The following is a 12,493-nucleotide window of genomic DNA, read 5'->3' on the forward strand; positions in this document are numbered from 1 at the left end:
TCAGTAAGTAACGCATTTTTTTTTAAACATTAAATTTTATTTCCTTTAAAAAATTAAAGTTCCTAGACTTGTTGTTTTCGATACTTTCAATGATAACTGTTTTTTTTTTTAATTTGAAAACAAGATACCGAAAGTTATGTGATTGTGAGGACCAAGAGAGTATACATTTTTATATTCCTGGTGGCTTTGCTTTTTGTGTTTATTTCTACTATGCAGCGGTAGGTTAAGTCTGAGTATGTGTTTGTGCGTGTGTGTGTGTGTGGAGGGGGGGGGGGGGAAGAAAGGAGGGGGGTGACACCTTCGGTTCTGTAAAACGCAATTTTAATATATATATATATATATATATATATATATATATATATATATATATATATATATATGAATATATTTGGTTTTATATATATATATATATATATATATATATATATATATATATATATATATATATATATATATATATATATATATATATAACCAAATATATTCATATATATATATATATATACATATATATATATATATATATATATATATATATATATATATATATATATATATATATATATATATTATATATATATATTTATATATATATATATATATATATAAGTATTTTTTTTCATATATAAGGAATGAATAGCTTTGGGATTAATCCTTAATAGAACATCACTTCAGACCTTGTTATAACAAACCATATTTGGAGAAACAAAATAAATATAAAAAAATAAAGTGGAGCCTTAATTCAATGGCATTTTTGACGACTAGAGACATTTATAGTTAATGATTAAAAGAAATTGTTCCTGAACATACATGTTAAAATCCACTTTTTATTTCTTTAATCAGACACCGTTTCCTCATATTTTACACGGAACAAACATTGCAAAACATCGACATCAATATAAGCGTGTTCAACTTGAATGAACCCGGAAGTACAAGGTTGAATGGCGCTAGTCAAGCCTGGGTGAGAACAACGTTATATGAAATATTGGATAAGTTCCATCCACGGACCCTGGATACATGCCCCAACCAGTGTAACAAGACAGACAGTTTTTGTAAGGCTGTTACTTTTGATGACTGGACAAATCTGATAAATCAGTCGAAAATATCCTTCGTCCCTTTACTTGGAGACAAACAGTACATTTATGATTTTGAGAGAGAATTTTTGAGTTACCCGCCTTTGCAAGATAAACGGGAATTACCGGATATGACGTTGTCGAAAGTTTTTCTGCAAGTTGACAAGGACAATGTGAGTCGTTGTATCATTAATGACGTCATTAATGGTCGCGTGGATTTAGTAGATGGATACGGAAATCCAAGAAAAACAGGCGGTGATGAAGTCCGGGTGTGGATTGTGGATACAGAAACTAAGAATTATCGGGCAGCTGGTCAGGTGACTGACATGAAAAACGGAAGTTACCAGATTTCTGTTCGATGTTTGTGGCCAGGTGTGGTAAAGGTAAAGTTTTCTTAAATTTACATCAACTTCCCATCTTATCATTTTGTGTAGAAGCACAAGGACGAATAAAGAAACATGTTTATTTAGTTAAACGGTTACTGTAAAATGTTTATATACATGCACTAAAAGAAAGGAAACATATATTTCCTTTACTTGATTATCCCATGATGCTCCCTTATTTAACCGTATTGGTGACTGCCAAGAAAATTGCAAGAGACAGACTAAAGTGGAGAGAGCTTTCTGTGAGGCGGCCTCATGTTCCTTGGGCACAGAAGGGAAAACGATGATGACGATTTATAACATTATTTATACTTTTACTCAGAGTTTTTGTGGGACCTGGTTTAGTTGGGATTAATCTTTGTATAGACCATGCAATAATGTTAATGGCTTCTGTACTTGCATCAATCGGCTATGATCTTGCAGAAAAGGTCACCGGCCAGGGTGCAAGAGTTCCTAGATTTGTGGTTCTTATCTTTTTTTGGAAATACCAAAACCTCAACAGATTTAAATGCCATTCACTGAGCCCTTCTATCGCATACACTGACAAAATTCGATTACGATTCATATGAGTGGGGTGTGTATCTTGACCACGGCCGAACCCCTGAGACTGTCTCACCGAATCCGTGGGGTTCGATGGAAACCAGGTTAAGAACCACTCTCCTAGATTAATTTAAAAGACCACGTGTTCGTGATCTTGGGAGCCATCTAGATCAGGGGTCTCCAAACTACGGCCCGCGGGCCTCACGCGGCCCGCGATGTCCTCTCATCCGGCCCGCGGAGATCCTTTTGTCCACGGAAAAAAACGTTTGTTGCTGATGGCTGAGGAACTTTGCCCAGAAAAATCAAAGACATGCCTGGAAGGAACTGGCCCCCGAACTGAAATTTGATAGTTAATGCGGCCCTCGGACTGAAAAGTTTGGAGACCCCTGATCTAGATGGAGGCATTAGACTGTGGTTAAACATAGAGAGGGGTGGGCGCAGCTATGCGACAATTAGCACTAGACATACCACTCTGTGGTGCCCCAAAGACACAAGCAAAGGTTAGGGGATGATTTAGATTTTAGAGCTGGACTACTATAGCGACTCGCTCTTTAAATAATCCCGAGGGTAGTTCTAGACCATAAGTTATAACCCGACTTGTGAGCTGGAATGTTTATGTTGTGTTACTGTCTCTCCAAACAATGTTACATGGAATGCTTATGTTGTGTTACTGTCTCTCCAAAAAATGTTACATGAAATGTTTTTGTTGTGTTACTGTCTCTTCAAACAATGTTACATGAAATGTTTTTGTTGTGTTACTGTCTCTTCAAACAATGTTGCATGAAATGTTTTTGTTGTGTTACTGTCTCTCCAAAAAATGTTACATGGATTGTTTATGTTGTGTTACTGTCTCTTTAAACAATGTTACATGAAATGTTTTTGTTGTGTTACTGTCTCTCCAAAAAATGTTACATAGAATGTTTAGTTGTGTTACTGTCTCTTCAAACAATGTTACATGAAATGTTTTTGTTGTGTTACTGTCTCTCCAAAAAATGTTACATGGAATGTTTATGTTGTGTTACTTACTCTTCAAACGATTTTACATGGAATGTTTATGTTGCGTTACTTTCTCTTCAAACAATGTTACATCTAGACCATCTAACGTTTGTTTACAGGTGTATGTTGCTGTTGCCTACCCACGGGAATACCTGAGGGTCACAATGCTGCAGAGAAGAGTAGGTAACTCACGGCTGATCGCAGGAAAATTTATGAACAATGAAACAGAAGAGGTATATTTCCTAACGTAAAGTAATTCTAACAAATCCTAGGTTATTTTGAAGGATATGTTACCTGTAAAGGAACTACTATATATTCACAGAAAGTAATATGTGTAGATAATTGAATGTTGATTTAAATTGCCATTTGTTACTGAGTGAAATTGTTATTCTCTTAATTACAAAAAAACCTTCGAATTGTAATTATTTTATTATTTTCTATAACAATGCTACTGACAAGCACATTACCACCTATATGTCGTAACAGGTGACTGTATGCTGGGGCCAGCCAGACGTACCAGGTAGACCGTGTCTCTGTAACCTCACATCCACCAACAGACATCCTTTTTACTGTGGCCGTCCTCTGGATAAAAGGTCGGTCATTTTATTTATTATCCAAATCATGTATGGAGTGGTTGACATTTTATATAACCCATTCAGTGCAAGGGTTGCTATGTTAAGTTATAAGCATTGATTGAAGCTTCAAAGCAATGACTGTAAACATGAACTTGTATTCCCTTTATATTTAATATAGTAAATTAGCTATTTGCCATTTAATATTGTTGGATAAAATTATTTCCTATACGTCATACATTTAGTTTTCCATGTCCAGTAGCCGAATAAATAAATGAGTAAATTTAGTTGCCTGTAGTTACCAATTACAAAATACAATAGTCAAATTAAAATTCTGCACCAATTATACGCAACGGTTTGGTCAAAGAGTACGGGGTAGCAGTTGGAGAAGGAACGAATGAAATTTCATATATATATGTTTATATAAGAGCGCACGACAAAAGAGCGCCGACATAAGAGCGCAGACAAATGAGCGCCGACATAAGAGCGCCGACATAAGAGCGCAGACAAAAGAGCGCCGACGTAAGAGCGCCATACAAACAACTCAGTCGGGGATTCCAACAAACGCTAGATTGCAATCATCCTTCCGTTTTTAAATTGATCAACCAGTTTCGTCTGGAACAAGATCACATCGAAATCGAACAGGAACGTCATCTAGCTGGAGTTAATCAACCAGAAGCTTCAAAGAACAAATATGTTCAGCTGAACCAAAGATTGCAGGGGATTGCTTAAACCTATGCTATGTTAATGATTCAATGATGGACTAACTACGAGGTATAGCCCACAACTTAGCAATATTGATGCAACTATAAAGAAACGTTTTATTAATGTGAACTTATTTCAATTTTGTTACATTTCATTTCAGTTTATATTCTCACTTTAGGCCTAACATTTAAAACCTTTGTATGTGTTATTAGATTGCGTTTTGAATAATTGGACTTCACGTTGATTATACCAGTTTTTTATTCAAAGAAACTGAAAATTTAGTTTTTTAATGAAACAACAAAGCGTTAACATTATTAAATATGGTTTTTCGATCTCTAGTTTGCGCTCTTATGTCGGCGCTCTTTTGTCGTGCGCTCTTTTGACGGGGTGCCATATATATATATATATATATATATATATATATATATATATATATATATATATGAAATTTCATATATATATTTAATTATACGCAACGGTTTGGTCAAAGAGTACGGGGTAGCAGTTGGGGAAGGAACGAATGAAATTTCATATATATATATATATATATATATATATATATATATATATATATATATATATATATATATATATATATATATATATATATATATATATATATATATATATATATATATATATACATATATATATATATATATATATCAATTTATTTTATTATTTTTATTTTCCTCAACCTATGATCTATAGGTTGAGTTGTGACAACTTCAAGGCCACAATGTCTTTATCTAAGATTCAGCCATCCAATGTAACCCTGGAAGAAATTGCTTTAATCAAATCTGTAGCAGTTCGGTAATTTAATGACATGTTCCAGTTTTCGATTTCTTATAAAAAAAATTAAGACTCACACATATACCAACAATTCTAAAACAGATATATATATATATATATTTATATATATATATATATATATATATATATATATATATATATATATATATATATATATATATATATATATATAGGCCTACATAGGTATAAATATTTACCTTGAAAACAAAGATATAACCAACATAACAGGTAAAAGCTTAATTTAATATTAAGTAAAAAAAAGCAAAAAAAAAAAAAAAAAAAACCATGAAAATTAAATTATTACATAGCCTATATTCACTGTCTGAGAAAATATTTTTATTTTATTTTGCTCTCTTAACAGCTTCCTACAAACATACACACAAAAAATACTTATAACAATTTATATTTGTTGTTAATAAATATACAGAAAATCTGTTTGAACTTTATAATTACTATAATGTTTTATTCCTCTTTTCTATCCTTTCCTAAACAGTGACATAAAAGTGAATGCTCTACGAGTTAATATCAAAATACTTGTTAACAACAAAGGTAAACAGATTTTATCTAAGTAATGTCAACATTTTCTACACACATCTGTATTTAAAGCAGTAATTAAATACACAAGCATTTTTATCAAACACATGTAACATGCACAGCGTTAATTTACTATGCGACGGCACGATGTTTAGTTAATAACAATGCTAGTTTCGTTTTCAATGTCCAAGTTTCATCTACTTACATATAAGTATAATGCTATCGTGGCGTTGAGGAAGGGGGTAGTGACTTTACTGCAAGACCGAAAGACAATGTACATTGGATACAATTCGTTGTTCAGCCATTAAAATTTGCTACACTCCTCCCATTTCGCCAAAGGTTGACGCTAAATCCTATTGTTATTTTATTTACATTCCTTGTGCTGAAAACACTAGAGTTCATCTAGTTGATTAAAAAAACCTTTTTAGAGTATCTGACCATCATGTCTCTCTCACAGTAAATGACGGACGTACACAACACCGCTTACACGGTACACATTTATGGGACACTGAAGGGACATGACTATGATATTTAAAATACAAGGGACGTAACACAAACTCACAAGGCAAAACGCAACTCTTGTAACTGCAATCTGTTACAAAACACCTGGTATTGTGCAATCATAATTAAAAATTCAAAACGCATGAGCAGAATATTCTAAAGGGTTTCTTTAACATGATTTAAGATTTGACGGTTAGTCTTGTTCGGTTGTTCGATCTCCAAACTATTAATCCTCTTTTATTTGTGTAGGTAAAATATGTTTGTTTTCTTAATTAAATTTGTAGCTTATCAAGGTACATAAATCTTACAAAATCATAATGTCATAAGTACGATCGAGTATACTTATATTGGAAATTATATTTGATGTTTTCAGGCTCATTGCCCCAACTTCCACCCTGTTATAAGACGAGCCCATCAGCTACCTGGGAAATGACCAAACCAAAAGGCTACTGGTCACCTGGAGGAGTCTGGACATCTCTGGTCTGTGACCATTCCTACCTAACCCCAGGTCTGGCACTAGACTGTCTACGTGACACTAGTATTTGGGTGTTCGGGGATTCCAATAGTCTTCGTCTGTATTGGCCGCTTCAAGGCTGGACACAGTGCAGCACCACGGGGAATGGAGCATGGCCGCAGAAAGAGGTGTGCAAAAACAAAGTGAACAATATCACCTTGACATTCACCCCACACGAATACCCGCTTTATCTCGGTCCTACTTGGACGAACAAACTTCCGTACGACGGTGTAGTCCAACATATAGACGCCATGCCATCAAATGGTAAAATCATTGTCATATTCCATTACTATCTTCACGTTTTGACGTCCCATTTGAGTTTTGCCGAGCTACGTCTTCGATCTGTAACTGCAGCCTGCAAGCGACTTTTGGACAGAAACCCTGATGCAACAATAGCTTTCCGTGGTCCACACGTTGCTTCACTAGATTGCGAAATAAATCACACAATAAGTGGAGACAGCCTGGGAACATTTTATTTTAAAATTATTTTAAATGTATTTAAAGATTTAATGAACAGAATAATTTTTCTAGACGGTTGGGACATGACAATAGCTTTGGAAAACGCATATTTTCATCCAACAGATAACGTCCCAAAATTTCATATCAATTTTTTATTGTCGTTTATGTGTAACACCACTGGGTATTTTAGACGAAGATAGGATTTTAAATATCTTACTGTACCAAACAGGAATCTGTTACTAGAAAATCCTTGTAAATGTTTGTTTTATATAGTAGTGGCAATATGAATAATCTAATGGTACAGTGAAGGTGTCTTTTTCTTTGTTATCTTTTGATAATTGATCAACATAATGTTTAGACTCAGTGAAGGACAATCTATGGTTACCTATTCTGCTTTGAAAACTAAACCAGCGAAATCTAATTTTAGAGTATACTTTTTAGCCTGTAATCTAAAAGACTTAAGGTTAGAGATTTATAAAGAAAATGTATACTTGCTTTCATTGTTTCTTTCAACTAGATTTCGTATACATGCAAGAATTATAAAAACAAATACTACCCATTGCACTATAGCACAAAAAGAGAAATAAAATAAATTGACAGTATTGACATTTTTCTTCCTTTGTTCTTACTCTTAAGCGGAATGTTAAATGAAACTTACGTTGCTTTCTGCGCTTTTATAGTGAAAAAAAGGGATCGGTTTTGTCACAGACTGTATTATTATGTATCTTTATTATATTGTGTTTTGCATGAATGAAGAGTACCTGGCTAGCGGAAGGACTGTCTGAGCGATCGTCATGTGTTTTTCCGTGTTTTGGGTGAGATCGCTCATTGACGTAAGGGGAGAGAAAGTGGTGAATAAAAGAGAGAGCGAAAGGTGAACGGGTGTTGTGTGCTAGGACTTGGGACTTGAACTGTGTCAGTGAATGTAAGATGTCTCCATGACTTGGAGTCGTGACTGTGACTGTACTTGTTGAGTATCTTCTAATATGGATTTACCATGAATAACCATGGATTTATCATTCTCACTGTATATAGTGTAAATAAAGTCATCATTTGAAGTTGCCACTATTGCTTGTATTCCTGTGTGAAAACTAACCCACAACAACAAAGAATTCATGTTGTTACAGGTTTATTCCATGTAATTTCTTTTGGCAGTTCCAACGTTTAGAAACAAATTTTATTTCGATGCCATTTAAGGAGAAGGCGTGTACACATAACCCTCAGGCATCCATTTGTCTGTAACATGTAGCTTTGTTTGTCAGTCTTGAAACTGATTACTTGCTCTGAGGGCAGTTTATGGGTTTTGTCTCAATCAATTTCCTTGAACGGCATCAAATTTAATTTTATTTGCAAACTTCAGTGTGTTGTGTACACATGGATATGACGTCAGATAGGTTTCAAGTAGGGCTACAACCAAGTGACATAACTCATCATAGGTGTGGAGAAGGTTGTGAGCACTAGTTTGTGGATAGGTAACCATCCAATAGATAACAGGTCGTATCAATCAAGCAATCAATCAACCAATCAAACAATCGGTCAATCAATCAAACAAACAAACGTACAAACAAGCAAATAAAGAAACACACAAACAAACGAACAAACGTACAAACAAACAAAATCAAACAATCAAACAAACAAACAAATAAACAAACCCGAGGGGGAGAATGGTTGGGGAACCACAGATGAGATTTTCATTATTCTTTGCCATGTTTCTCTGTCTTTTACTTCAGTCCAGTCCATTTCTTTATGTCCCTCCATCAAAGTTCTGCATTTATTATTTAAAGTTTTATTAATTTTTGCGCACTGAAAATATTCGAAAATACATTCACCCTACTCGCACCAATAAAGTGCGCTTATTTCATGTCAGCATTGTTTACCAACTATTACTTCCGATCTTGTATGTGTTTTAAGAAGTTTCCAGTCACAATTTAAAAGGTATGTAGATTTTCCTATTGAAGACCTTAGTGATAAACGTAGGCTACTTAAGTCACAAAAACAACATTTTTGAGATAAATGAGTTCAAAGATTAAAATTTATTATGAAAAATAAAGTATTTATATTATTAGTTTGTTCGAAAGAGCCACTTAAATAAATTATTCTGTATTACTATTTATAAAAATATTGTTTTCAAATTTTCTGGATTATAAAATTAAAACTAAATTTTGAATTATTTTCCGGCTTGAGTTATTTTAAAATTTATTTTAAAGTCAACTATGATTAAAAAATCTAAAAAAAACATGACAAACACTAAACACGTTTGTTATCCATGTAGCAAATAATGGTCTAACCCAGATCGTCAACTCAGCCCTCTTCATTACAAAATGCTTTTTGGACTCTATAGAGAGTAATTAAAATTAAATATGTAGAAAATTCCGTGCAGTGTTACTAAAATGTAGGACCTAATTATAATAAAAACTTAGAGTTTAGTAAACATTAGTTACTGTAAACCATAGTTTTGTTTTATTGTTGCTATATTAGTAAAGTCGAGTGCACCAAATTAATGATTTAACTTAATTTTAAGTAAAATTGACATAGCGAAACAGAAATAAATAGTATATTTTAATTAGTAGATTGAAATATAAATAATAAAGTCAAGTGTAGTGATGTAGATAAATGTAGATAGATGTTTTTAAAAAGATCTAGATCTAGGCCTTGTAAAAATGATTAGGACAAAAATAAACATGACTAGAGAAACGTTTAATAATAGCAATAATTAGCAAAGGCATTTTAAAATAATTAGTAATACAGAATGACTAAAAAATGTATTTAACATGGAAATTCAATCAATCCAAATTTTAAACATTCTGAATTAAAAATAAAACATGACGCAAAATAAAGTATGGTTTACTGTACTTTCAGTGGTTTTCGGAACAGTGTGACAAACTACGACATTATTTTACTGTTTTTTTACTGCTATACAATTCCGAAATAATAACCGACGCTATAATCGATGCTATTACCAAAGTTTAAAAAATAGTTAAAGACTTTAGAACAAATTCAAATTATTTTAACGTATATATTTTCTTTAATATTTTATTTGACTAAACATATATTTAAAACTTGTTTATTCCTAGTCGTCATATGGCAGATATAAACAAACATGACTTAGGTAGGTCGTACTTATGTTGAAGGACTATTGTGTAGGAAATCACCGAAAATAAACGAAAGTGTTTGTTGTTTAAAAAAAATATTATTACAACAGGGGAAAGCTGTATTTGTTAATAATTAATTCGAAATGTCACGGTACACAATATTAAGATGAAGTGGGGGTGGGGGGTATGGGGCAACTGAGTTAAATAAAAGTAATTTAGAGCGTTTAGTTTAATTAAATGATCCGTATCAAGTCTTGTGGGTGTTTTTTAATGTTTTATTTAACTAAGGGCTATATTCATTAAAAAGGCAGCTACTTAGAGAATAAATAAGAGGATGTTTACTAAGCCAGAAACCAGTTGAAGTAGGCAAATCAAAAAAGTCAATTCTAAAAAGATATATGTAATTACCATAGCAAAATTTGACAGACACTGATAAATTATTTATATTTCATGTCATAGAAGTCGGTAAATTGGTGAAGTATCAAAACCTTTACAAAATATATACTCTTTTTATAAACGTAAATTTTATTTTGAATAGCTGATTTATTTTGAAGACGGCGACATGACCAAAGAAAGAAATCATCTTCTCCGCATGGACAAAATCAACTGTCACGAAAGTGCAAAAGTTATCAACGTCACATATTAATGATCAGGAAACTGGTGTTCATTTCAAAGTCAACAGTCATCGCCGATCAAAGTTATTCTTAGCGTACATACAAACAAAACCTGTATTAATGATGACTAACTCTCAACAGACTGAGGGTTTTTATTGATATTTTCCATGGCCGGCAGTATGCTTGTTTCTTTTGATTATTAGTACAGTTACAAAATGAGCACACACATGCGTTTTATATTATTTTGTAGGTATTTGATTTGTCTTCAATATTACAGAGGGGTTTTATGTGTTAACAGATAGTATCAGTTTCGTAGCCTAAAATCTGACTGTTTAACATGATATAGCATTTACAATTGTTTATGTTTAGAGGCATTAAGACCCATAAAAGATTTTAAAAGAAACTTTTCACTTTTATAAGAACATTTCAGTGATATAATAACGATAAATAGGACTTTGAAATTTTAAATGTGAGGTTAGATTTTTGTTTTAACACTGACATTGTAAAATAGAATATTAATTAAAAAATAAACTTAAGTTTATTAATCTTTATTTTTTTGTTTAAGTTACTTAATAATTCAAATAAATATACAACATTTAACAATCGGTTAAAATGTTTAAACTCGTATCATATAAATACTGTAGGTATTTTACCCTTAAATAATTTCTCTGTAATATTTTGTTAGAGATCTATTGCCTTGAGATCATTTCTCAGTTTTAACGTTTCTTCCGAGAACATTTCTGTTGAGATCATTTGTCATAGAGATATTTTGTCCGGAATACTTTGTTCTTAGATCATTTTACATGGAACTATTTGTGTAAAGGGGCTTATATATATATATATATATATATATACTAGCTGCATCCCGTGCTCCGCCACGGTAAATCTTTTTTAAATGTACCAACTTTGGAACAGAACAAAACAAACAAAAACAACACAAACACAAAAAACACAACCACAACACAACCACAACACAACCACAACACAACCACAACACAACCACAACACAACCACAACACAACCACAACACAACCACAACACAACCACAACACAACCACAACACAACCACAACAAAACTACAACACAACCACAACACAACCACAACCACAACACAACCACAACAAAACTACAACACAACCACAACACAACCACAACTTCAACACAACCACAACACAACCACAACACAACAAAAAAACAACCACAACACAACCACAACACAACCACAACACAACCACAACACAACCACAAACACAAACAAACCACAACCACAACACAACCACAACCACAACACAACCACAACAAAAACACAACCACAACACAGCCACAACGCAACCACAAAACCACCACAACACAACCAAAAATCAACCACAACACAACCACAACACAACCACAACACAACCAAAAAACAACCACAACACAACCAAAAAACAACCACAACACAACACAACCAAAAAAAAACAACACAACCACAACATTAGAATCATCACCAAACAACACGCTTTTTTAGGCGTCCGCGCCCAAAGACAGCCTTTACAACATTAAAAATTTAAGTCACATAAATAGATCCTACTCCATAACTTACAATAAAACAATGCGATGCAAATGAATGTACGGCAAGTGGTGTTTACTTTTATGGTTCTAAGAAAACACATTGGCAATGTAATTAGAATTACCACCGAAAAACACGCTTTTCCCAG

The 12,493-nt window shown here is 33.0% G+C and overlaps 1 protein-coding gene across 1 annotated transcript in view; it reads left to right on the forward strand.

Annotated features, from left to right (window-relative positions):
* Positions 1–7,414, forward strand: part of LOC131942774 (NXPE family member 3-like) — an 8,213-nt gene extending 799 nt beyond the window's left edge. The window contains exons 2-9 of the mRNA XM_059302701.1: positions 1–3; positions 125–218; positions 844–1,456; positions 3,112–3,225; positions 3,479–3,585; positions 4,981–5,082; positions 5,576–5,631; positions 6,491–7,414. The exon at positions 1–3 is cut by the window's left edge and continues 29 nt beyond it. Coding sequence (XP_059158684.1) covers positions 1–3; positions 125–218; positions 844–1,456; positions 3,112–3,225; positions 3,479–3,585; positions 4,981–5,082; positions 5,576–5,631; positions 6,491–7,290 — 1,889 coding nt within the window. The 3' untranslated portion in view covers positions 7,291–7,414. The remainder of the gene's footprint in view (positions 4–124; positions 219–843; positions 1,457–3,111; positions 3,226–3,478; positions 3,586–4,980; positions 5,083–5,575; positions 5,632–6,490) is intronic.
* The last annotated feature ends 5,079 nt before the right edge of the window (positions 7,415–12,493 follow it).

This window comes from Physella acuta, unplaced genomic scaffold, assembly GCF_028476545.2.
Source record: "Physella acuta isolate Inbredline_101_S28 unplaced genomic scaffold, ASM2847654v3 ptg000426l, whole genome shotgun sequence".
In the NCBI taxonomy this organism is placed as follows: domain Eukaryota; kingdom Metazoa; phylum Mollusca; class Gastropoda; family Physidae; genus Physella; species Physella acuta.